The sequence below is a fragment of the Lynx rufus genome, unplaced genomic scaffold (assembly GCF_022079265.1).
Source record: "Lynx rufus isolate CCGP_SWC_20201006 ecotype Redwood Valley unplaced genomic scaffold, mLynRuf1.p SCAF_18, whole genome shotgun sequence".
Taxonomy (NCBI): Eukaryota; Metazoa; Chordata; class Mammalia; order Carnivora; family Felidae; genus Lynx; species Lynx rufus.
In genome coordinates this window covers 34,559,086-34,585,347 of record NW_025814832.1, presented here as the reverse complement: position 1 = coordinate 34,585,347, position 26,262 = coordinate 34,559,086, and the positions used below count along the sequence as shown (strand labels likewise).

At 43.4% G+C, this 26,262-nt stretch overlaps 1 protein-coding gene across 1 annotated transcript in view; it reads left to right on the top strand.

The window, feature by feature from the left end:
- Positions 1-26,262, top strand: part of MAP2K6 (mitogen-activated protein kinase kinase 6) — a 53,344-nt gene that overhangs the window by 15,171 nt on the left and 11,911 nt on the right. The window contains exons 4-12 of the mRNA XM_047081505.1: positions 3,327-3,375; positions 4,204-4,317; positions 6,168-6,287; positions 7,587-7,703; positions 8,362-8,413; positions 10,699-10,826; positions 11,755-11,832; positions 13,439-13,578; positions 21,624-21,669. Of these exons, the coding sequence (XP_046937461.1) occupies positions 4,240-4,317; positions 6,168-6,287; positions 7,587-7,703; positions 8,362-8,413; positions 10,699-10,826; positions 11,755-11,832; positions 13,439-13,578; positions 21,624-21,669 (759 nt within the window). The 5' untranslated portion in view covers positions 3,327-3,375; positions 4,204-4,239. The remainder of the gene's footprint in view (positions 1-3,326; positions 3,376-4,203; positions 4,318-6,167; positions 6,288-7,586; positions 7,704-8,361; positions 8,414-10,698; positions 10,827-11,754; positions 11,833-13,438; positions 13,579-21,623; positions 21,670-26,262) is intronic.

Below are 26,262 nucleotides of genomic sequence, written 5' to 3'. Positions count from 1 at the left end.
TTTCTCTCATTCTGGAAAATGGCATGACCTCCTCCTATTAGGTAGAGGTATAATGCAAGGTTAGTATAACACTTGAGTCTGTACACTTTTTTTTTTTTTTTTTGCAGAAGTCCAGATAGTAAATATTTCAGGCTACTCGGGCCACAGTGGCCTCTGTTGGATATTCTTCGTAAATTGTTTTTCCACAACTTTTTAAACTTGAAAAAAATTATTAGCTGGGCCACGGGCTGTAATTTGCAAAACTCTACATGGATACTGGGACACCAGAGCTGGAAGGGGTCTTACCCAGTGCCCTCATGCAAGAAAATGGAGGTAGCCCCAAATAACCAGTGACATTTCTGTTGCTTCATACCTTTTTTTTTAGTGTTTATTTTTGAGAGAGAGAGAAAGAGAAATCAAGTGGGAGAGGGGCAGAGAGAAAGGGAGACACAGAATCCAAAGCAGGCTCCAGGCTCTGAGCTGTCAGCTCAGAACCTGACTCAGGGCTTGAACTCACAAACCGCGAGATCATGACCTGAGCTGAAGTCGGACACTTAACCACTGAGCCACCCAGGTGCCCCAGTTGCTTCATACTTTTTAAAAGGAAGGGTCCTGAACAATTGCAAAAGGTTTTTTTACTGTTTATGTTAGTCATGTTTCAAGTAATATCTGTCTTTATTTCAGAATTGCATTGTAATTAGTACAAACTATTGACAGTGAAAGAAACAGTTTTGGAAATTTTAAGAAAGAGAAATCAGATTTTTAGAGACTTAATCCTCTGGAACGTATTTCTGAAGAAAATTTCCCTGCTTATAAACACAAGATCTATAAAAACATCACTGGTGTGTGCGTGTACGAGTGTGTGCGTGTGGATGTGTGTGTTTTCCTCTCAATCTCTTCCTCCTACTCCCTGGTTTTAAGTTAGTATAGAAAAACTTTATTTTAGGTATTCTCTGTATTTCAAAGGGATTTTGAGGTGAGGGAGGGCTTGCCATTAAAACTTTAAATTTATGTTTATACCTATGTTTATATTCTTACTTTTTCTTGTTTTTTAAATTTAGTTTCAGCACATGGGGTAGGATTATAACACACGAGGATTCTTCTCTCCTTTCCTTTCATCTTCCCTGTCTTCTATTTTTTCTTGTATTTTTGTAGAGGCAGAGTTCTGGCATGGAATGTCCCCTTAGGAGGACCTGGTTCTCTTTGGTCATCCTTGATTCTGCCAGCACTGGGATCCTTTTGTCTTTTTCTAGTGATGCTTTGGGTGCATTTATTTCAAGAAAATGCTTTTCGAGGCTCCTAATTAGTGGCAAGGCCAAGGCCAAACATCCTTCTCTTGAGTGGATTGATATCAATCCAGGTAGTATTGAAGTAGTAGAAATACATACCCATGAGGGGACTGTGTGCTTTCTCTATGGAGACACAAAATCAGCCAACCTCTGGCTTCTGAGATGACCCCTGGGTTGCACGTGCACTATGTATGGAAGAAATATCACAACCGGATTAGACAGCCTGATAGAACAGAAAGTATTCTGATCACAAACCAGGAGACCTGGGTTAGTTGTGACCTTGGGCAAGTCACTGGGTTAGTTGTGACCTTGGACAAGTCACATCAGCCTCTCTGGATGTTTTTTCCATCTGTAAATGTGGGGACTAGATAGATTTGGAATTATTATGGTGAGTTAATATAACCATAGGCTAATTATTGTTTTTTTTTAAAACAATTGTGGAAGGGGTGCCCGCGTGCCTCAGTTGGTTAAGCGTCGGACTTTGGCTCAGGTCACAATCTAATGGTTCATGAGATTGAGCGCCACGTCGAGCTCTCTGCTGTCAGCACAGAGCCCACTTTGGATCCTCTGTCCCCCTCTCTCTCTACCCCTCCCCTGGTCTTGTGCGTGTTCCCTCTTTCTCTCTCTCTCTCTCTCTCTCAAAATAAATAAATAAACTTAAAAGAAAACAATTGTGGAAACAACCAACAAAACTAAAAGGCAACCAACGGAATGGGAAAAGATATTTGCAAATGACATATCGGACAAAGGGCTAGTATCTAAAATCTATAAAGAGCTCACCAAACTCCACACCCGAAAAACAAATAACCCAGTGAAGAAATGGGCAGAAAACATGAATAGACACTTCTCTAAAGAAGACATCCAGATGGCCAACAGGCACATGAAAAGATGTTCAGCGTCGCTTCTTATCAGGGAAATACAAATCAAAACCACACTCAGGTATCACCTCACGCCAGTCAGAGTGGCCAAAATGAACAAATCAGGAGACTATAGATGCTGGAGAGGATGTGGAGAAACGGGAACCCTCTTGCACTGTTGGTGGGAATGCAAATTGGTGCAGCCGCTCTGGAAAGCAGTGTGGAGGTTCCTCAGAAAATTAAAAATAGACCTACCCTATGACCCAGCAATAGCACTGCTAGGAATCTACCCAAGGGATACAGGAGTACTGATGCATAGGGGCACTTGTACCCCAATGTTCATAGCAGCACTCTCAACAATAGCCAAATTATGGAAAGAGCCTAAATGTCCATCAACTGATGAATGGATAAAGAAATTGTGGTTTATATACACAATGGAATACTACGTGGCAATGAGAAAAAATGAAATATGGCCTTTTGTAGCAACGTGGATGGAACTGGAGAGTGTGATGCTAAGTGAAATAAGCCATCCAGAGAAAGACAGATACCATATGGTTTCACTCTTATGTGGATCCTGAGAAACTTAACAGGAACCCATGGGGGAGGGGAAGGAAATAAAAAAAAAAAAAAAGAGGTTAGAGTGGGAGAGAGCCAAAGCATAAGAGACTGTTAAAAACTGAGAACAAACTGAGGGTTGATGGGGGGTGGGAGGGAGGGGCGGGTGGGTGATGGGTATTGAGGAGGGCACCTTTTGGGATGAGCACTGGGTGTTGTATGGAAACCAATTTGTCAATAAACTTCATATATAAAAAAAAAAAAGAAAAGAAAACAATTGTGGGAAAATGTGGTGGAGTAATTAGGCACATTGGTGTTTTTGGATGAAAGAAAAAGTTTGGGACTTACTAGAATAGTATGGTTATTTGTATAACTATTTACACCTAGATCATATTTATCGGATATTTACTATATGCCGGCCATGTTAAAGAAGAAATAGAAGCTCAAAGAGATTAAGTCATTTAAACCCGAATTTTATTTTATTCCAAATCCCACACTACTAACACTTTTGTGCTGCCTAATTTTACTGATGAACTTCCACTTTAATCCTGCAGAAAAAAAAACATCTCTCCAGTTGTATATGATTTGAGAAGGGCATATTTGACTAAATATTTCATGGTTTTTCTTTACCCCTTTTCTTTCTTAGGCCACCTCGAGACTTAGACTCCAAAGCTTGCATTTCTATTGGAAATCAGGTAAGAAAAATCATGTGTGCCAGTTAATATCTTGACCGTTTTCCATATATGCTTTCTGACTGGCCATTGAAAAATTTATTTTCCATTACACGCCATAAGGAGATGGGTCAAAAAGTTTGAGTTTAAGCAGATGTGATATGTGCTCTTGCTATTTTGAATGCCTTATTGAAATCAGGCTGGTGAGGTCCTGATGGAAGGTGTTTGAGGAGAGTAGATGATTTGCTTTGGGACACATTCCTTAAAGTCCAAGTGTAGATCTCGTTGCCATCGGTCAGCAAATGGGTGACACATGTGATGAAGGGGGCAGAGCTAAGGAAGCACAGTGTGGACAGCTCAAACCGAGCAAGTTGAAAAAAAATTTTTTTTGATGTTTATTTATTTTTGACAGAGAGAGAGAGACAGAGCCTGAGCGGGGGGAGGGGCAGAGAGAGAGGGAGACAACAGAATCCGCAGCAGGCTCCAGGCTCCGAGCTGTCAGCACAGAGTCCGACACAGGGCTCGGACTCACAGACTGCGAGACCATGACCCGAGCCGAAGTCAGACGCTCAACCGACTGAGCCACCAGGAGACCCGCAAACTGAGCAATTTGCAAGCTGAGTTGGAGCTGGATCTCTGTATTGCCCGTGACCAGCAGGTGGCACACCGTGAGAGTCTAAACTTCCCATGGTGCATCTTGCATTCAATGGCTGCCTGGATAAGCTTCTAGACAAGAAGCCTGTGGGCTAGAAATAACCCATAGAATGTTGGGAGAAGCCAGAGAGAGGACGAAAGAGACTGTGTCCTTTATTTCTTTGTTTACTACTGCAGTATTCCTTTTCTCTCTTGCAGAACTTTGAGGTGAAGGCAGATGATCTGGAACCAATAATGGAACTGGGGCGAGGTGCGTACGGGGTCGTGGAGAAGATGCGACACGTGCCCAGCGGGCAGATCATGGCGGTGAAGGTAGAGTCGATGGTCCCCAAACGTTTTCTGTCTGTGGTGTATATGTTCGTCCATCTCAGTTGCAGATCAATTCTTTTCATAGAAGCAAAACAATCTTCAATGGAGTAAAACAAAGAAGATTAATTGTAGGGAACCCTAGAGACCTCCAAATGTGTGGAGAAGGCTTCCTCGGTATAAGTTACATCAACCAGTTGGTTGTTGTTGTTGTTGTTGTTTTGTTTTTTAATTTTTTTATGTGTATTTATTTTTGAGAGAGAGAGAGAGACAGAGTGCGAGCAGGGGAGGGGCAGAGAGAGAGGGGGATGCAGAATCCGAAGTGGGCTCCAAGTTCTGAGCTGTCAGCACAGAGCCCGACATGGGGCTCGAACTCACGGACTGTGAGATCATGACCTGAGCTGAAGTCGGACGCTCAACCGACTGAGCCACCCGGGTGCCCCAGTTTTTTTAACTGATAAATCTGACCTCCTCCTTTTAATTTTTTATGTAACCACCGTGTCATCATCACGCTTAAAAGAATGAACAGTACTTCTTTAATGGCATGGAATAACAGCTCCAAATTAAAATTACCTTGATCATCTCAAAGTTGTTTGGTTTTCTTTGCCTGGTGGTTGTTGAAATCCAAATCCAAATAAAAGTTCACAAATTGCGTTTGGTTGTTATGTCTCAAAAGTCTTTTTTATTCTACATTCTGTTGTTTTTGAAGAATGATCCCTGAAAAATCAGGAAACCAGCAATGTCTCCATTTGTGGAAAACAGGAGAGTAAAATGTATCTTGAGTGAATTTGCATCATTTTTGAGCTGTAAAAAGAAACTTAGAATCACTGCATATTTCTTGAGGGGCTTTGGAGAACTACCCTCTCTCCATGAGTTCATGGATTTGGACCATTGTTAGGAAAGCAAATGGTCAGACGACTTGGATCCCTTTGTTTTTGGAGAATGGAGATACCTTTCCCTTACCTTGTAGAGTTTTCAATTTGTTCTTCTGCAGACTTTTCGCTAATCAGGGAAAAAATATGAAAGCCTAGTGATGCTATATCTTTAAAAAAAATTTTTTTAAGGTATATTTATTTTTGAGAGACAGAGACAGAGCATGAACGGGGGAGGGACAGAGAGAGGGAGACACAGAATCCGAAGCAGGCTCCAGGCTCTGAGCCGTCAGCACAGAGCCCGACGCAGGGCTCGAACTCACGAGGCACAAGATCATGACCCAAGCCAAAGTCAGATGCTCAACTGACTGAGCCACCCAGGCGCCCCGGAAGCCTAGTGACATTATATCTTTACGCTCATTTAATAGCAAAATCGTGCTTCTTTAAGGCTACATTTACTGACGTAACAGATTTCTCTTCTCTCAGAAGCGCTGGGATGGGAATGAACATTTTCTCCATTTCTGTTTGATTCTGTCCATTTCTGATAGCTCTGTCACTTCTTTTACAGTTGCTACTTGATCCAAATATTCTTACTTGTTCCCAAAGAGGGCCTTTGGGGTTTTTTTGTGGGATCCCAAATCAGCCACAAAGTAATGGATACTGTGGTCTCTGAACTGAACATGCATAACATAATGAAGCAGACTGTTCTTGTGACTTGGAAATACACTCCCCAACGTTTGCATGTTTTCCAAAATATATTATCAGAGGGCTTGGGATTTTTCAGGAAATCCAGTGAAAGTCTTCCATATTTCTCATTTGTTACAAATAACTCATCACTAGGACAAATACTTGAGAGGTCATTGCTAGAACTTGTGCTGTGAATTTTGTAGTATTTTCAGGATGGGACTCCTTAAGGTCCCTGCCTTATTAACTGACTCATCCTCAGAGCAGTAACCATAAACTTTTCCATGCGTTTCCATTCAGCGGATCCGGGCCACAGTAAATAGCCAGGAGCAGAAAAGGCTACTGATGGATTTGGATATTTCCATGAGGACAGTGGACTGTCCTTTCACAGTCACCTTTTATGGTGCACTCTTCCGGGAGGTAGGTGATCCGTCAATTCAAAATCTGAAGAGAACAGTAACTTAAAAGGAAGTTTCTCTAATTATATCAATGTGATGTATGGTCATGGTCCTCTTTCTTGTTTGACACATCTTCTTTTTTTTTTTTTTTTGGGTTTATTTATTTAGTTAGAGGGAGAGAGAGCACATGCACATGAGTGTGGGAGGGACAGAGAGACAGAGAGAGAGAGAACCCCAAGCAGACTCCTTCCGCGAGAGCCCCACGTGGGCTCGATCTCACGAACCATGAGATCAGGACCTGAGCCAAAATCAAGAGTCTGAGCGTAACCGACTGAGCCACAAGGCGCCCCTGGCATGTCTCCCATAGACTGTTTTATATTTGTGCAATGATGACAATGCCCCGCCACAAAGTTGGCTTGAAATCGTAGTATTTTTAACTGTGTTTAGCCCTTTTGAAGATGCTGAGGCTCCCTTTCTCCTTTCTGTTTTGGTTTATTTTGGCAGAGTGGTCTATATCAATTGTCTATGGGCTAATTTAGATAGATTTCGTAAAATCGGATATGTTCTAGTCTTTCGACCAGTGGATAAGCTTTATTTAGCCTGTCTATGTACCCTCGAGGCTTAAGCGTATCTCTTGGCTTTACCTTTGCTTTTATTTTACCGTGACACGGATTGTGATGCTTCAACTCACTCTTCTGACCAGCTTTTTGATTCTTGCCAGCGCTCCGTGTGGGAGAGCAGACATGAAGCAGGCATGGAGACCTAAGTTCCTACAGGGCAGTAACAATAAAGGCTTATATTTCTGGGAATCTACTGTTTGTGGCTATTAGTACTGATGTATTTGTTTATTTAAAAGCTTTTTTAAAAATCTGAGTTGACACGCTATGTCACATTAGTTTCGGGCGTACGGCAGAGTGATTCAACCTCTCTGTGCATTATGCTGTGCTTACCATAAGTGCAGCTACCATCTGTCACCATACAACACTATCATAATATCATTGGCCGTATTCCCTGTCGCGTGCCTTTTATTCTCTTAAGTTTTTCATTCTATAACTGGTGTGGCTCTTGGTATTTAGGTCCTAGTCTCTATCAAGGAGCGGGTGATGGTATGTAATTCCTGCTTGGCAATCTGCTAGTTGACTCTTTGGAAACAAACTTGCTTCCTTGTAAGTTCCTTTGAGGTCTGGAAGGGAAATCGTCCATTTCCTCCAAAAACTCAAGTTGAAAAAAAAAAAAAGAGTTCTTCCTGACAGGTGTTAACTGTTTCCTCTTTTTTCCTTTTCTCTCCTTACTAACCGTCTCTGAACCAATCGGTCTCCAGGGTGATGTTTGGATTTGCATGGAACTCATGGATACGTCACTAGATAAGTTCTACAAACAAGTGATTGACAAAGGCCAAACAATTCCAGAGGACATCTTAGGGAAAATAGCAGTTTCTGTGAGTACATCATGAACCCTACTTACAAGGAGAATGTGAGAAGTCTAGACCTTAGGTGTCCCTGATTCCCTAGTATGAAGAAACGCTAGCTGGACTAGAACTTCCCTCCGATTCATGTCTGTTGAATGCACGAGTACATCTGTGGATGAGCAAATGAATGCTTTTCTTTCTGGGCACCATGTAGAAGATTCTACCACTGACCTGGTTGGTAAACTCTCAGTTAAAATGTCTCTAAGCAACGCATTCATCTGCTGTGACCACGTTCCTGGTGGCTATATCCTGATATTAGTTTATTTTGATTTTCACTTGTAGATTTTTAAATATTTTCTTAGGGCTAATAGGGCATAGAAGGAAGCAGAAGAAAATGAAATGGAAAAAAAAAAGGTTGCTCTCTTAATGGCTCATGAGGGTGGAGAGAAAAAATGTTGGAGACCAAATGAAACACCAGTTAGAGGAGGGAGACGCTGTGAGATCCGGTCCTCTCTGGTGGGTGGAGTCCAATTAGTGTAGCTTCCTCTGTGTTTTCCTGGATAGGGCCACCACTATTTGAGAATACCTCACCTTATGACGTTAAGCCAGGGATAATAAACCTGGGTATACTTAACATTCAGTTTCTTTCCAGTGATGGAGAAAAATCGATCTTGTGTTTCTCTTGCAGATTGTAAAGGCGTTAGAACATTTACACAGTAAGCTCTCTGTCATTCATCGAGGTAAGCATCCATGGTGTTGCTTTAGCTGTTCCTTTTATAAAATCTATTTCTTTCACCCAGATTTTTCTTCCCCCAATGGATGGAAGTGGAATTGAGTTAGGCAATAGAACTGAGGGGTTTTCCTTCCCAGATGAATAGCAAATCAGATAAGTAGCCGCTTTTTATCTTGTCTGAGGACATGCGAAGACATGGGCTTTTTATTACACCTAAATTGAATATAAAACACCTGCTACCAGACACAGCTCTGGGATTACCCTACTGAGAATTTTGGAGAAAAGGATGAAAATGCATCTCGTATTGGCTGGCACCTGGGAGCTTGTTAGAAAAGCAGAATCATGGGTCCCAAGACCACCTGAATCTCCATTTTTAACAAGATCCCCAGGAAATTTTTGCATACCTTAAAGTTGGAAGAGTTCTGGTATAAAGCACAGCTTTTTCAGACAACAGGAGGCAGGATAAAGTGAAAACATCGGTAGATTTGTCTCTTTCTTCTTCCTCTACCTCCTCTTTTTTCCTTCTGATTGATTGGCCTGCCATCTTTCATCCATCCATCCATCCACCCACCCATCCATCCATCCATCCACCCGTGTATCAATCGTTCATCTTTCACGTATCCATTTGTCACTTATACTCCTTTTTCTACCATTTATGCAGCACTATAATAGATACCCCAAGAGGTATCTGAGAACAAAACATATTCTTATTAAAATTCCATAAAGGGATTCTTGATAGGGAAATAAGACAAATATACAACAAATGCATGGAGAAAATAAACCACATTGCAAATATAGGAGTGCCAAATATGGAAGCAGTCTAGGTAGAATATAAAGCAAGGAAATGATTAGCACCGGGTGACTATAGTCAAAGAAAGCTACTTTGAAGATGCACTCAACCAAATCTGAGGAAAAATTAATGGAAAGTATGGATAGCTAGTAGGGTAGTGGGGTTTGGTAATTCTTATACTCTCTGAGTCTGAAAGTGATGCAAAATGCCTTACAGAGAGTGCCCGTTATTGCTGTTATTACTATCATTGATTGTTACTTTTAGAAATTGGAAAAATAGGAAGGAAGTGGAGGAGGAGAAGCAAGTGGGCAAGAATCCAGATGGACAGAAGAATGTGGATTACCCACAAACAGGAAACTTAATTTTTAAGGATTTATTTCAAAATTAGGGAGTATTTCGTTTGTATTAAAAATGTATAAGTGAAGTATAAAAAATAATAAAATGTGCATGTCCACTGTTCAGTGTAAGGGAAAACATTATAAAGGATAATTTTTAATGTTTTTAGAATAAGTCTGTTGATTACGTGTGCTTTGTGAAAAGCATCACAAAGGAAAAAAGTTGACCGTAATTTCTAAGTCCGTTATCCAGAGATAATGGTAATCTCTTTGGGGGTATGTTTTGTGGTCTGAAATTTCTGGATTTCTGATGAGTTTACACTATGTGACCTCTGACAAGCCCCTTGCAGAGGCTTCCATCAAAACTGGTTGCTTTGATCAGATTTGATATATCATTTTATTGCGGTCTGCCTTTTCATTCTGTGGTCTGTTTACTCCTACTGTTTTTTTTTTTTTAATGTTTTTATTTATTTTTGAGACAGAGAGAGACAGACCATGAGCAGGGGAGGGGCAGAGAAAGAGGGAGACACAGAATCCGAAGCAGGCTCCAGGCTCTGAGCTGTCAGCACAGAGCCCGACGCGGGGCTCGAACTCACGGACCATGAGATCATGACCTGAGCTGAAGTCGGCCGCTCAACCGACTGAGCCACCCAGGCGCCCCTTACTCCTACTCTTAATGTGCAATAGGTCATGATGAGCCGGGCTTTAAAAAAATGATTTTGTTGTCACAAGAACATTTAACATGAGACCTACACTCACGGCAAAGTTTAAGCATGCAATACAGTACTGTTCGTTACAGGGTCAATGTAGTACAGCCGATTTCTGGAACTTACTCATTTTGCATAATAGAGACTATGCCCAAGGAACTGGGCATTTGATTCACTAATAGCTTTTTAAGTTTTTACTACGTGTATGGGGGCAATAGATAGAGGCAACGGCCCTTTCCATCGGTGGGTTCGCAATCCTACGAGAGGGACAAAACATGAAATAGAAAAGTTGAAAGCAGGAAGGTCTATGAAGTGTGAGTCAGGGATGGCTGTTGACTTTTGTGTTGGGCCTCAGAGGGAAGGGAAGGGGAGGGGGAATGGAGATTTCAGGCCCCCTGGTGGTAGACACATGGATGTTCAAAGCAGGCTGGGATCATGGGCTCCTGGTGCTTGCTTTTAGACGTCAAGCCTTCCAACGTGCTGATCAACACTCTGGGCCAAGTAAAGATGTGCGATTTTGGAATCAGTGGCTACCTTGTAGACTCGGTCGCTAAAACCATTGATGCCGGATGCAAACCGTACATGGCCGTAAGTATGCCAGCTGGGGGGGGAGGCGGGGGGGAGGGGGCCTGCAATCTGGGAACGCAGACACAAGCAGACCACGCCAGGAAAAAGGAAATGGATGGCCACAGAGGGAAAATGGAAATGTGCTTACGGTGCAAGAAATAGTCTCCGTCTTATTTTTTTCTCAAATATTTTCTGTCTGTAATCCTTAGTTATTTGCTTCGTACGTACTATTATTTTTTAATAAAAAGAGGTATATCAAGTACCTCTTGAGTAAAAGAGGTATATCACTTGGAAAAAGAAAAACATGTAAGTAATCCATACCGCCTACACAGATTTTTCACACTGTGTGGCGGGGGGGTGTTATCTTGTTTGTTGGGGACAGAAGAGTGAACAGAATTTAAGTTACCCCAACCAGACAAGGAGCTTAGTCCTGAGAGAACCTCATGGCTGTGAAGATTCGTTGCCATTGGCAGAGACCTCGGGACCCCCTTTAACATGAAGGGGCTTCTGTGTTCTATTTGGAAATAGATTTGCCCTTGGGATTGAAAACCTTCCCATCAGTGCTGAGCTAATCTCAGGGAGTCTCTCAGGGACGCTTGCGCTTTCTTAGTATTGAGTTCTGGAATGTTGGTGTTTTTAACGAGGAAAATTCTAGACTGGCAGAGTAGCTTCATAATGTGTACCTCCTATTTCTTCTTAAGGCGAAATTGAAATTAGTTTTGAATTGGGGGGGACTTTGCTCCATTATCGCCTCCGGGAACAGACTCCTGTAGAAGGCGGAAATCCCACGGAGGTGTCAATATTTTTTGCAGTAGTGAATCTTCTTGGCCTGGGAGGCAGGTTAACAAGTTTAAAACAACTCACTTGGCAGCTGGTGACACCCCCACCCCTAGACACTTTGTGGAGCTAAGAATGTCATCTCATTTGTCTTTTCCCGTCTCCTTTCCAGCCCGAAAGAATAAACCCAGAGCTCAATCAGAAGGGATATAGTGTGAAGTCTGACATTTGGAGTCTGGGCATCACAATGGTAATGATGGCACTGGTCTGTGAGGTTCTGGGCACGAAGCTGAAATGGGGTGGGTTCTGAGACCGGAAGGCAAATGCCCTAAGTGTGGGTCCAGAAACCTCTGCTTTCGGCCTGAGATAGCAGGAGGTTCTAAGTGATGGTTGTCTGCAGTGTGGTGTTGTAGAAATAACCGCCCTGGGATTGAGCAAACCCAGTCTTTATTCCACCTCTAACTGGTCGTATGCCCTTGAGTAACCAATAGAGTCACATGGACGGTCTTATTATCCTCATCTGTACAATGAATCCTGACTACAGCTGCTCGTAGTTTTCCTTCTAGTTTAAAATCAGGGGCGCCTGGGTGGCTCAGTCGGTTAAGTGTCCACTTCGGCTCAGGTCATGATCTCGCGGTCCGTGAGTTCGAGCCCCGCGTCGGGCTGTGTGCTGACAGCTTGGAGCCTGGAGCCTGCTTTGGATTCTGTGTCTCCCTCTCTCTCTGACCCTCCCCTATTCATGCTCTGTCTCTCTCTGTCTCAAAAATAAATAAACGTTAAAATTAAATTATTTGGGGCACCTGGGACGCTCAGTCGGTTAAGCATCCGAGTCTTGGTTTTGGCTCAGGTCACGATCTCGCGGTTGGTGAGTTCGAGCCCTGCGTCGGGCTCTGTGCTGACAGTGCGGAGCCGGCTTTGGCTTCTCTCTCTTTCTCGCTTTCTGCCCCTCCCCTCCTGGCACTCTCTCTCTCCCCAAAATCAATAAATAAACATTAAAAAATTTATTGAAAATTAAATTATTTTAATCGAGGCTCAAGCTTCTCAATGAGTGCTAATGTACGTGGAGCCTGACAGAGCTGAGTCACCCAGGACATAGGCTGTGCTTTCCAGAATAGGATTATGATAGAAGTCTTGGCCAGCGGGGTCATATATAGCCAAAGGGCATAGTAACACACAGGATAATCTCCTTAGGCGCAGTCCTAAAGTTATACAATTAGTGCTTTGTTTGTGACATTGGTGGTCATAAATTTTCAGTGTATCACCAAGGTCTGGAATTATCCACTGTGGGCCTGGCTCCTTTCCAGGCACAGCAGCTGATTAAATCCTGTGAGTTATTTCACATCCCTGCCCAGAAGACACGTGATAGTCTTGTCATGGCAAAGTGGCCTTACTCAAATCCAAAAAAAGACCCGTCATTTGGTCCTAGGGTTTGGTTTTGTTTTGTTTTGTTTCTTCTCCATTCCAGCAAGGGGCCTGCAGATGGCAGCAGATGTACACTCCGCCAAGGTCTCAGGGCGAGAATTCCGTTTCAGACCAAACATTGGAAAACCTGGTTGCTTTACATCCCAAAGTTTAATACGGCTGGCTTGCAATTTTATTAAGTGTCACAGTGGCTTTTGCGGAGGACCCAGTGATAAATAGGCTTCATTGGCTGCCTCTAGTAACATCACGTTTGACAATCCCTAGCGCTAGGAATTGGGGACAAATAGAGAACATGTTGTTAGTTTATTTCTCCCCCAATTTTACTTGAACTTCACCTTTGGAGTTCCCGCTGACTCTTCTGGATCAGGACACAGCGGATTCCCTAAAGTAGCTCCGTGTAAGCTGTTGTCCCCTTGTCTTTCTCTCCCCTCTAGATTGAGTTGGCGATCCTTCGGTTTCCCTATGACTCTTGGGGAACTCCCTTCCAACAGCTCAAACAGGTGGTAGAGGAGCCCTCACCACAGCTCCCGGGAGACAAGTTCACCGAAGAGTTTGTTGACTTTACCTCACAGTGGTAAGAGAGCCCCATCTGCCAAACGCCGGTGTTAAGGACAAAGAGGACTTCTCATGGACTTCCTCCATTGGTCTTAATCCATTCTGCATGCATTTCATTCCCAAAGCATTTATGGAGTGTGCCCTTGATGCTGGAGAGACAAAGATGCCTTTGTCCCAGTCCCCGCCCTCTTTGAAGTCAGAGCCAAGTAGTGGAGTCTCATCAGTCAGTACTTGTGGTTCAATATGGCACGTCCAGGGGTGGAGATCTGCATAGGGTATTCGGGGAACTCAGAGGAAAGGCATTAGGATGGAGTTTTGGGAGGGGATAGATCCTGAGCTGAAGACGACGTGAGGGATTTTCCAAGGGGTGAGGGAAGTAGGGAAGGGAAAGGTATTCCAAGCAGAAAACATAGCATGCTTCATGTCACAAAAGTGAGAAACTCCTTTATGAGAGCTATAAGCTATCTGAGGTTGATTAGAGCGTTAAGAGAACAGTGGTCAGACCATTGGAGGATTAGAGCTGGGGAGTAGATTAGATGCAAAGAATTACTTTGGATGAGCAGGCAATAGGGAGTTGGAGAGTGTGGCTTAATTACCTATACGTCTTGTAGAGTAGTTCTCGTGTCTTCTAGGCTGCCTTCTACACAGTACTTGTTAACGGGGGGTATCCTTGCCTGTGAGGGTACAATGGACAGTACTGGGGGGTCTGAGGAGGGAATCCAATCCAAGTTGGAGAGGGAAGATGGAAGGAGTCGTGCTAACAATGTAAATTTTATTTTCCTGGAAATTGCCAGTGGGATTGAGGAAAGTGGGAGAGGGCATGGTTTTCTCCTCTCTGCCTGGTGACCAGACTGCCTGGTATAACCTCATCCTAAGGACCATTGCAAGTGCTCCTGGAAGAGGAGGAAAAGAACAGAAGGAAAGCACAAAATGGAGCTCGTTGATATGGGCATCCTATCTGCAGAAGCAGACAGTGACAAGCCCAGCTGTGACCCTGGGAGAGGAGTGACCCTGGCCGCTCCCTCTGAGGAAGGAGCTGGGCCTCTGGAGGCTGTTTCACAGCACAGCTCCTCAATGTTATCATTCCTTGGCCTCCACGCTCTTTGGAAGAAGCGTTCTGAATGCAGCTTTTATTGGGAAGCACGATGAGACAAAGCAACCGTCTGTTGTTTGTGAAACTAAGGCCTCTTGGACTTCTGGTTAGCCCCGGTCCCCGTGTCACCCCTGGTCTTTGGCCCCGATGACGTATGAGGCCGGCCCACCGTTGCTCATTTTTGTTTGAGGTTTGGCTGAATGGCTAGAGAGGGGCTGGAGCAGTGGGCATGGGGTGTTGTTAGATGCCTCTTACTGGTACTTCCTCTGGGCTACTGAGGTGTATCCTCCTCTGAGCTTTCCTTGAGCAAATGTGCTGGATATGGTGGCATACTGGCCAGGTTGAGATGGGCCCATGGTCCTGCCTTCTGGATTCAAACATTTGTTTTTGTTGTCGTTGTTGTTGCTGTTTTTCTTTTTCCTTATCCCCAAACGTTGAAAGATCACCGAGGAAAAGGGGGTGAGTCGCGTTGGATAGTTCAGACCAGTAGTTCTCAAGAGGAGCGGTAAAGGGAAAGCATCTTATCTAGGGAAGGCTTCTCAAACTATCCTCCCTATAACCTTTCGGCTGCCTGCCCCCCTTTCCCCAGGATTCTGGGTACTTTGGAAAACTTGGTAAGAACAAGGCTGATGTGAAAAGTTTAAGAAAGCTGAGCTGCCTTTTGAGAATCACCAGTGTAATGCAGTGGTTGTTAACGCTGGCCGTTCATTTATAAGACGCGAGAGAACTTTCAAATGTACTGTCTCTTAGGCATACGCGCAGACGTTCTGACTTCATTGGTTGGGGGAGGGTCCCGAATCTCAATAGTTTTCAAATGTTCAAATGTTCGAATCTTTCCACTATACAGCTGGGGTGAGGGCCCCTAATTTTGACCTGTGGTCTGTGGACCTGATTATCAACTGCTTCCTTTTCAGGAACTGTTTTTCTTCTATAATTTATTGAAAACAAATCATTCAATTGTTTTTTCTTTCACTAGAGTATTTTTTTCCCTCTGATGTAGAATTTCCCCCTGAAGATTCAAAGCATTAAAGTTTTTTTTTTTTTAATGGACATGTAAAAAATGAGAACCTTGAAATAATGCTTTCTAATTTGATTCAAAGCATTAAAGCTTTTTTTTTTTTTAATGGACATTTTAAAAATGAGAACCTTGAAATAATGCTTTCTAGTTTTAACAGGTGCACACACATACGGGGATAATCCAGATACTTTATTATTGTACTTTGTAGGGTGACCACCCTGTGCCTACCCTACACTCCTAAAATCACTGCCAGTATCTTCCGGCTGACCTCTGAGGCCTCTGTTCCCCTCTCATTTTCTGTCAATTTTAGTCTCAGCTACCAAAGTCCATTAATTTAAAAACTTTGAGCCATAGACATTTGCTAGCTTTCCTGGAACCATTAGCTCTGTTAATGCTGTTAATTCTGTGTCCTTTTACTCATATTCATGTCAGCCAGTCTGGCTTGCTTAAGGGGGTTACTAATATAAATATGTGTATATAATATGCATATATATATATATATATATACTATTTATATACATATATACGTAATGCATAATACACTATATATGTATATGTATGTATGCAATAGAAACAAAACTTGAATCACTTGAACTTTGAAGTCTTCAAAGAAGTTCCTCAAACCTTCAGTGTTGTTGTCCCTATAGAAGCTGATATTTAAGAATATCAGTTGTGTAAAATAGCGAGTCGTTTTTGTTGGTAGGAGAATTGGAATGAAGAAGAGAATTAATTCTGAATTTTATGAGCATTCTTAATGATCCTCACTTGGATTTTCTTTAAGAGTATAGACCCTTCTGTTTCAGAATCCAGGTCAATAGTTTTTTGCCTTCCATAAACTACCAGTATATTTTCTTTGGTACCCCTTCAGTGTGAACATTATTTTGAGATCAACCAAGTTGGAAAAGTTGTCTACTGCTTCAAGAGACGGTGCTGATTTTTTTTCAAAAAGCTTTTATGAATGGCTTAGATCTTGCTGGAAGCCATTTCCTTTTCTACGTATTAGCTTACAGATACACACCTGCCCCCAGCAGCAAACTAGGTATTTCACTTGTTTTCTCACTGACAGTTTTAAATTTGATCTGGGGCTGAGTAGAAAGAATGTAGAGGTGATTTACGAGCACCCCCTTTCTATTTCTTGATGAAGAAAAGGATACAGCCTGAGTGTAAGTCCCTTTTATAGAAGTTTCTCTACTTCCCTATCTACACAGCTGTGTGTTGAGATACCTTTTCATGAAAGGACCCTTTTTGGAGAGACCTCCATGTGTGTTTTTGTATTTTAATGGCATAGTCAGGCAATGATCCTTCACGACTTCTCAGAAAGCCCCAATTTTTGTGGTGAGTGGGGAAAGGGGCGTGAGATTTGGGAAGTAAAAAATTGATCCCGAATTTCGAGGTAGGTACACCTGGGATTTTATCTCCTACCTCTGTCTTTGGGCTAAATGCCACACTGGAAGAGAAAGGTTGCAAGGTTGCATTGTTCCTGGTTTAGGTCATTTGTCAGAGTATTTGTGATCCTTCCTGGGATTAATCCTAACTGAGCACTTGATGACATCCCAGTGCTGCTCTACACGGCACAGCTTCTTCCAGGGGGTCATCTTGGCGGCCCCTCTCCTCTCATCACGGCTTGTGAGTTGACCGTGATCCTGGTCTGTGGCGTGTGTGTAGCTGAAAGTGCCACCAGGCTGTCTCTGTCCCACCCAAAGTTACATTTAGAGCCCAGAGCCCCAGCCGATGTGTTTCTTGTGCAGTAGCCTCAGACACTCCGGGGAGTGGGAGGGTGGGGGCAGAAGGGTGGGAGAGGAGAGAAATTTAAAGCATTTGTTCTTTATGGACTTAAAGGAAAAACCAGTGGTGTCTTACACGCCGTTCCCTTCTGTCCTTCCTCTGAAATAGGACTACTGAATGACATTTCCTCCTCTTTTTTTCCCTACACATGGCTCTCTTGTCATAGGGTTTTCAAAGCTTTCCCGGAGTAGGTGGTGCTGACCAGAAAGGCCTTGCTTGGGGATTCATAACACAGAAGTCCAACAGAAAAGCTTTACATCCCAGTCCCACAGAGGCTTAACAAATGAATATCCCGAAAGGAAAAAGGGAGCCGTAGCAGGCTTACGCTTTTCTCTATAGCCACCTCCTATCGATGCACAGGTTTGGTGACTGAAGGAAGTCTCTGGAAACCAACTACTGGGTGCCAAAACAGCTCGACCTTCTTTTTGCCTCTCCTTCAGGCCTATTTAAGGGGCTCAGTGCCCAGCTGACCAGCCTGATGGCATGTTGGAGGAGACCCACCCAGACACTGAACTGTCTGACTCAGAGGGACTAACTAGCATCAAACAGAGACGATCGAATATCGTTCCCGACTTGTTCAGGAAGAAGAGTAAATAGAGGCACCGGACATTTATTTCGCTTCTGACAAATGCGTGGGCTTGAGAGGCGCAGCGTGTTTTTTATTCTGTGGGCGTACCGCACAGGCCTTCTTGGAAACCGTCAGAGGGCGTTCAAATAGGCAGAAATCCTCTGGTCAGCACAGACTTCAAGCTAGCAGTTCTCAAGACAGCACGGAGGTGTTTTTTAGTGTCAGCTACGGTCAGGAGCGTGTGTTGTGGCCTTTGGAAGACGAATTAGAGCAGTTAGCTAATTGCACGCTTGAACATGACCAGCCACTTGAAAATTCAAAAGTCTGACTCCAATCCAAAAAGAAATTGGTGGGGCTTATTCTATACTGGATTTCAAGCACTTCCTATCAAACGTGGAAAATTTGCTCCCTCCCCCCAACCTGATCCTGAGTATTTTCCTATTCTTAGCCCATGTTTTGAAGTGCTCGGTTTAAAAGATGTGTTTCATCAGTTACATTAATTCAGTAAACAGCCCTGGATTGCTCCGTAAGTATTTTCCATGAATGCTCCACAGTAGTGCTATTGCAGGAAATTGTGAGCCTTCTAATCACAGGTCAAGAAATAGCCTATTGGCCAGCAATCCCTGAGGCTTTAGGAATCCTAAACATTTATGATGCATCAGCTTGGGGTACGTTCCCCACGTTTTCTTTATACAGACTAAAAGAAAGAAAAAAAAATCTAGAGAACTTCGCTTAACCTGTTCCAGAAGTAAAAAGATAAACCATCCTTACTTACAATGACCTCTCCTTGGGGGCACCCGGGTGGCTCAGTTGGCTGAGCATCCCACTTTGGCTCAGGTCACGATCTCTAGGTTCATGAGTTCAAGCCCCCCATTGGGCTCGCTGCTGTCAGCGCAGAGCCTGCTTTGGATCCCTCTGTCCCCCCCCCTCCCCCCATCCCCCGCTCACGTTTTCTCTCTCTCTCAAAAAAAAAAAAAAAAATTCTCCTTAAAAAAAAAAAGGAAGCATTTACATCTCTCTACCTGATGAGAAGATAGTCTTATTTCATTTTCTGCTAAATAGAACTTCAAAAATCAGCAACATCACAAAGATCTCTGGTTGGTAGAAGTGGCCATGGTTCTACCATTTGAGCAAGAAGCTTCCTTTCCTGTCATTCCCTTGGTTCACTTGCTGACCGGTGGAAGCTGGTGATGTGAAGGTGGCTGATGGTCCTCAGGGAGGATGTTAACAGAGCCCATGCAGAGTCCTGGCCTGATGGCTGACTCATATTCCTGTCTAAGTAGAGACACCTGAAATCAAGCTGGTGACTAGCGAGCGTGGATTTAATGCTGCGTCTGTGCTTTTCCTTGTTGCTTTTCGGAAGTTAGATTGTTCAGATTTGGGGGAAGACTTTCTGGTTTTTGATTGGCTTTGAACGGTAGCCGAAAAGCCAAGGCTTCTGTGCATTAGCCCTTTTGTTTTTTCACTATGGTCTGTGTGCAGATCAGCCACGCTCCTGGGATCACACTCCTCCTCCTGTGTTTCCATCTAGGTGAACGAGCTCTTGAACTTAGAAAGACAACTTCTGCTTCTGGGGTTCGGGGATAGAGACGTGGTAGTGTTGAGAATGTGTGCAAAGGACAGACAAGCCAGCTGGGGCTGCTTGTAAGTGAATTTCATTTCCGAGCAGGAGAGAGAAGGCAGCAGTGAGGAGGAATATCCTAGGACACGGAGCCCAAGGGTTTGCAGCCTCAGCCCTAATGACTTTTTGGACTGGATCAGTCTTTGTTGTGGGCAACCGTGCTGTGCATTATAGGATGTTTAACAATATCCTGGGCCACATCTAATATCTACCTATTAGATGCCAGTTGTATCAACCATAAAACGCCTCCAGAGGTTGCCAAGTATCCCCTAGAGGTCAAAATCACCTGCATTTGAGAACCAGCAGTAAAGCACTATAGAACCTCAGGATATAGATACGTAAGTATCTATAGAGATACAGAAGGATACATACATATCTATAGAGATCCAGAAGGATATAGATACAAGGTCATAAGTGAGTCCAAGGGTCCAAGGTCTCATTCATTTCACTCAGGCACACCTTCTCATATCGACCTGATTTTGACAGTTGATAATTCCTCTTTCTAATCCACTCTTATTTTTATCCTCAGTTGAGACGAAACTTTCTCCCATAGGTTGTCTGGTCACTGAGGTCACTAGGTCCTAGATCTGCCCTCAGTCCCAGGTTGAAACTTCTCTGCTCACATCTACTGTACCCTGTCTCAGGTTCCCTGGCTTCTACTCACAGCATTGCCTGGAATAAACTGGTAGGCTGTTTTAAGTTGTTTTGGTTCAAAAGCTTTCTCCTTCTCTCTCTCTCTCTCTCTCTCTCTTTTTCCCATTTCGTTTTGTTTTACACCACAGTTTCTCAAAGCGTCTCAGTGACTTCACTCTCTTATGGCTCTGTCCCTCCACCCCCCGCCTCCCCCCCAGACACCCCCCCCGCCCCCGTTGTTATTAGCCTTTGGGGGAGGAGCAGAGCTCATGTCACATATATAAGCTCCCATCTGCTCAAAATGATCCATTAGCACAAATCCCAGCTACCTACTGATCAGTCACATTTTGGTTACTTCGATGCCAGGCTAAGTTTCCTTTCCATTCATGTATGATTTTGTGCCCCCGTGGGCAGAGGAGTCTGTAGGTTGCCTTGCAAACCACAGTCTCCAGAATCCTCCTTTTCTTCATTCTGTAACCTGGGATTCCAACTCCAAAATAAACTGCTTATTTTCTTTTTTTCTATTTTAAGGCCATGGGTGGATACAGGGGTGGGTTGAGGATAGAGGGGAAGGGTTGGTCTCACTGCAGTAAGAAGTTACTGTTGTTGTTACTGTTGCCTCCGGTATCACATGTGATTAAGACATTTGTGTATATGTGCAGTTGTATATACAGAATGGGAGCCAGTGGACAATCGTGCATGGCCACAGAGAATTTCTAAGAAGAAAAACTGCTTAGGCACTGACTGAGGGTGTTTTCTCTTTCATTAGCTAGGAGGTTGTAGACAAGTAGCCTTACTTTAGACATTTCATGGAGGTATTGCTTCTATCTTAGGTGGGTTCGGTTAGGAATATATAAAAGCAAATGATACATTCAAGGGAACCAGAAGCCAGGAGAACCAGGCATTGAAGAGAGTGAAGAGATAACAGATGTAATGTAAGAAACACCTGCCAATTTCTTTCCCGGGGGGAGGGGTGAGGGAAAGCTTTTTGAAGGAAAGTAGATTTGTAATTTGGAATATAATGGCTGTAGATCAGGAGAGCTAGTTTGTACGTTGTTGGTAAAGTATCAAAAGGATACTTTTTGAAAGTACCAAAGGATGCAGCACACACACACACACACACACACACACACACACACCCCTCTTCTTCCTGTTAAGGTACACCGAGAGTGATTTAAAGCCTAATTTTAAAGGTGTAACAAAAGGGGGAAGTCAAGACAAGAGATTTATGTGTTCAATACATTTTAAAGCTGGCTACGTTTAGTCTTCTGCAGGTTCTGACGTCCTAGGCTAGTGAAAATACAGATGGTTCCTAGGTTTTAATGTGATTAATTTTTTTCTTTAAGCTTGAAGAAGAATTCCAAAGAACGGCCAACATATCCAGAACTTATGGTACGTATGGTTCCCAGCGTAAACCTGTCCTGACCAACAGCTAGTAAAGGTAGAGTGACTAAGACCCAAATTATAATCAAACAACCTTGTTGGAGGAGCTGGTTCATTGACATGGAAGCGAATTCGAGAAAACAAGAGTCGAGTCCTTTGTGCTTCCTAAACCCTTCTTTAGCGTGACCTGGGGCAGGTCGCCTTGCTTTGTAATTTTTTCCACATTGGTAAACTGGTTATCATATACACCAGATGCCTATAAAAATTTATATTTTCAAGTTCTTATGATATCAAGAGCCACCACTTATAAATGAAGGAAAGCATGATTTAAAGGATTTCTGTAATGAGGCGAAAAAGTGCTGAACAACTCATTAGGTTTTGATAACATATTCGGGATGAATTCTTTTCGGTGAGTGTTTAGGGGGGATAGACTGTTTTCTCCTTCTGGTTTTCACCAAGCCTTCTTAGTTTCCATTGCCCTACCTCTGCATTCACAGCTTACCATTTGCACAAACTATGAAAAGAAGGGGTGAGAATAGGATCTCAGAATTTTTGTCTAAAAATAGATTCTCTGAAATTGTGGTAACTCCCAAGTTTGAGCTAATTACACATGGTTCTTTAGCATAGATGGTGAGCACCTAAACTTGGGAACGTTTATCTAATTGTATGTTCAAACACACTTGGGGGGGGAATGATTAAATTCTGACTATTTGCTAATTTGCATTAACCATTCCCTAGATTTATTTCAAGTTTCAAGGTTTTAATTTTAGCGGGGGAAGGAAGTTTTGTTTGGTAGAAATAAGAGCAAACATTGACATCATTTCTTTTTCTTTTTAATTTTTATTTTATTTCTGAGAGGGAGACACACACACAGAGTGCAAGCGGGGGGTGAGGGTGCAGAGAGAGAGGGAGACACAGAATCTGGAGGAGGCTCCAGGCGCTGAGCTGTCAGCACAGAGCCCGACGCAGGGCTCGGACTCACGAACCGCAAGATCATGACCTGAGCCGAAGTCGGATGCTTCGCCGACTGAGCCACCCAGGCCCCCCTGCCATTTGTATATCTTCTTGAAAAAATGTCTTCTCAGGTCCTTTGCCCATTTAAAAAAAAAAATCAGATTTTTTTTTTTTTTTGCGATTGAGTGGTATGAGTTTTTAAGATATATTTTGAATATTATCCACTTATCAGGTATGTGGTTTGCAAATATCTTCTCCCATTGTGTGGGTTGCCATTTCCTTCCATTGGCTGTTTCTTTTGCTGCGCAGAAGGTTTTGGTTTGAAGTAGTCCCACGAGGTTTTTGCCAACAAGTACACGAAGAGATGCTCGTCATCACTGGTCACCGGGGAAATGCCAATCCAAACTACACCTGTTAGAATGACTGTTACCAAAAAGATAAGAAACAACAAGTGTTGGTGAGGTGGTAGAGAAAAGAGAACCCTGGTATACTGTTGCTGGGAAGGCAGATTAATACAGCCAGTATGGAGAGCAGTGTGGGCGTTCCTCAAAAAAAGAAAAATAGAAATATCGTATGATCGAGACATCTCACTTCTGGGTGTAATGTCTCAGGCAACGGAATCACTATCTTGAGGAAGCATCTGGATCCGCACGTTCACTGCAGCATTATTTACAGTAGCAAAAGGCAGAGAAACAATGTAAATGCCCATCAGTGCACGAATGGATAAAGAACACACGAGGGGCGCCTAGGTGGCTCAGTCGGTTGGGCATCCGACTTCAGCTCAGGTCATGATCTCATGGTTCGTGGGTTCCAGCCCGCCTCGGGCTCTGTGCTGACAGCTCAGAGCCTGGCACCTGCTTCAGATTCTGTGTCTTCCTGTCTCTGCCCCTCACCCACCTGTGTATGCGCCCGCACCCTCTCCCTCTCTCTCTCTCTCAAATAAATAAACATTAAAAAAAGAAAAGAACACTTGTTACACACACATACACATGCAATGGAATATTATTCAGCCTTAAGAAAATTCTGCTGTTTGTGGCAACATGGATGGAATGTGCATAGCACCGTTAATAGTTAATAGCATAGTTAATGATATTGTGTTGCATACTTGAAAGTTGCTAGGAGACTAGATCTTAAAGGTTCTCATCACACCAAAAAAGAATGCTAACTGTGTGAGGTGATGGATGGTATTATCGTGGTGATTATTTCATAATATATAAATATGTACCAAATCGCCACATTGTATACTTAAACTCACACGATGCTATAAGCCAATTCTATTTCAGTAAAGTTGGAAAAAAGGAAAGAAACAGTATAGCTTGGAGATGTCAAGCCAGAAAGACTTACAGAGAGCCAATCCACACAATAGGTGATGGTCACAGCCAATCACATGGATTTTCAGCTCTGTTGGTTAAAATTTGATTTCAGTCTGAACCATTCTCCGATTGAGGGACCATAAAAGAACCCTGGGGAGAGTTCCAGAATAGAAAAGGTGGTCTCCTCGGGGCAGCAATTGTCCCCTATAAAAAGGCATCCCCTGGGACTTAGCATTCTGTTGGCTGTATTCAACTGTGACCCACAGTGGAGGGAGGAAAGAGGATGCGTAATTGCTTGAGAAAACTTAGCATACCACCTGTTTGGGCTGGACATTTCCTCTCTGGCTATATTTTTAATAGCCAGTCGGGGGCCTTTTCAGTCCTGGCTACCCTTTTTGGATATACTTATGCAACCTCCAGAGCATTTTAAAATTAATTTCACATAAAGTGCAATGGACATGGGGTGATTTCTGGGGTGTCTTATGAAGCCTGTACTCCTATTTTAAAGTTGTCTTGTTTGTCCCTATTTTCAGAAGGAGAAGAGCACTTTCTATATATTTCTGCCTGTTTAAAATGCAGAACGTTTTTTTCCCTTCCGAGGGGCCTCTTATCAGAGGTTTCAGTGAAACACATTTGGGAAAAAAAATGCTGAGTTCTAGCTTCGTATACATGAGCGAGTGATGTTGAATTCCACCTTTCCATTATGTTCTAATGCTGTGGTCTTTTATGGTCTACGTATTAATGTTATAAGGTCATGTGCTCCCCCCCCCCAGTTCTTTTTATGGCATTTGCCTTTGTGACTGGAAATGGATTTGCCTTTTAAGGCTGTAACTGCTCCCTGCTTTCCTGTGGAATTGAGGTTTTTAAGTGGAAAATCTGAGTCCAAACTCTTTGACTTTAGCATTGGGAAAACACATGCTGAGAGACTATTGTTTACATTGTAGGAGTTGGTGAAGAAAGGGGAAGAAAATCCTTTTTCCAGGTGAAGGACAGTATAATTAAGGCGCCAACCCAGACATGTACCCCTTATAGAAATCTCACATGTTTTTCCCCTAACTGGGATGGAGGGTGTACATGCTTCACCATCATCTCCTTGTTCTCTCAAACTCCCACTGAGGGACATGACTCAGTAGGGTTTGTTCCTCTAGAGTGGGGACCAGCCAGCTTGCTCTGTAAAGGGTTAGATAGGAAATGTTTCCGGCTTTGTGGGCTGCTGTTCAACTCCGTTGTTTTAGTGTGAGAGCAGCTCTATCCAATATGTAAACAGATGGTGTGGCTGTGTTCCCATACACCTTTACTTCACGAATCGGCAGTGGGCTAGATTTGGCCCCTGGAACATTGATTGTTGACCCCCCAATCCCAGATGATAACCACTAGAAATGATAATCAGGTGATGCAGATGATTGCCCAGGGAGGTGATTATGTTCTTTGAATATCCTGGGAAGTTCTAGATTGAATCAAAGTGCTGAGCAAGGATGATTGAACCCATAGGAAATGATAGTCATGAGGGACGAGGTGTTGTGTAGAAGAGATATGGTGACCATTGGTGACTGCGGCTCACCCCAGTGCTCCCGGCAGTGTGTTCTCGGATCTCCGTGTTTTCTCCAGGCACAACCATTGGCAATGTCCTCCCTTGCTGTAGCTGGCTCCTTTTTAGAAAAACGCAGCCTGGGGAGAGGAATCCATGATGCCTCATTTGCTCATCTCCGAGCTGCTGGCCTTGCTATTCCTAGTCTATTGCTTATAGAAGGGACTGGCTTCTCTCCCAACCTTTTACAGCCTCAAAACCCACACAAGAAGGCAAGTCACACTTTCCATTTTGACATGCCGGCCTGTCCTCCCCTCCCCCTGTCCTCTGACTCTCACAGCATTTTCCCAGCCCGGGAATGCTAAAAGATGCCTGAGGAGTCTTTTTCTTAAAGACGTCGGTTTAGGTCATTCGATTCATTCACAGACTAAGGCTACCCTCACTGAGCTAACCACCAGAGCAGAACCAGAGGCAAGATAGAGCTGGCAGGCATCAGCAGTAGTCATGGACACAATCTGAGGTTTGACATGTCCTGTTTTGATAGTAAAAACTTTTAAGTACACTAAGAGATCGTGAAATGTCAGAGGATGTGGGAAAGCTAATAAGCATGATGGTAAAGCCCTTGGTAAGTGTGCTGCATAAGTGGTTAGTAATCGGAAGTAACTGTGCTATTTATTTGGGTAAGGAGCTCAGGACGCAGGACCCGGCATCTAGAACTTCGGTTAATATGGTGGGGGTAAGGCTCTGAGCCAACACGCAACCTGTATCTTCTAGATGCGCAAAAGCAGAAAGCCTCTTTTCCATGTT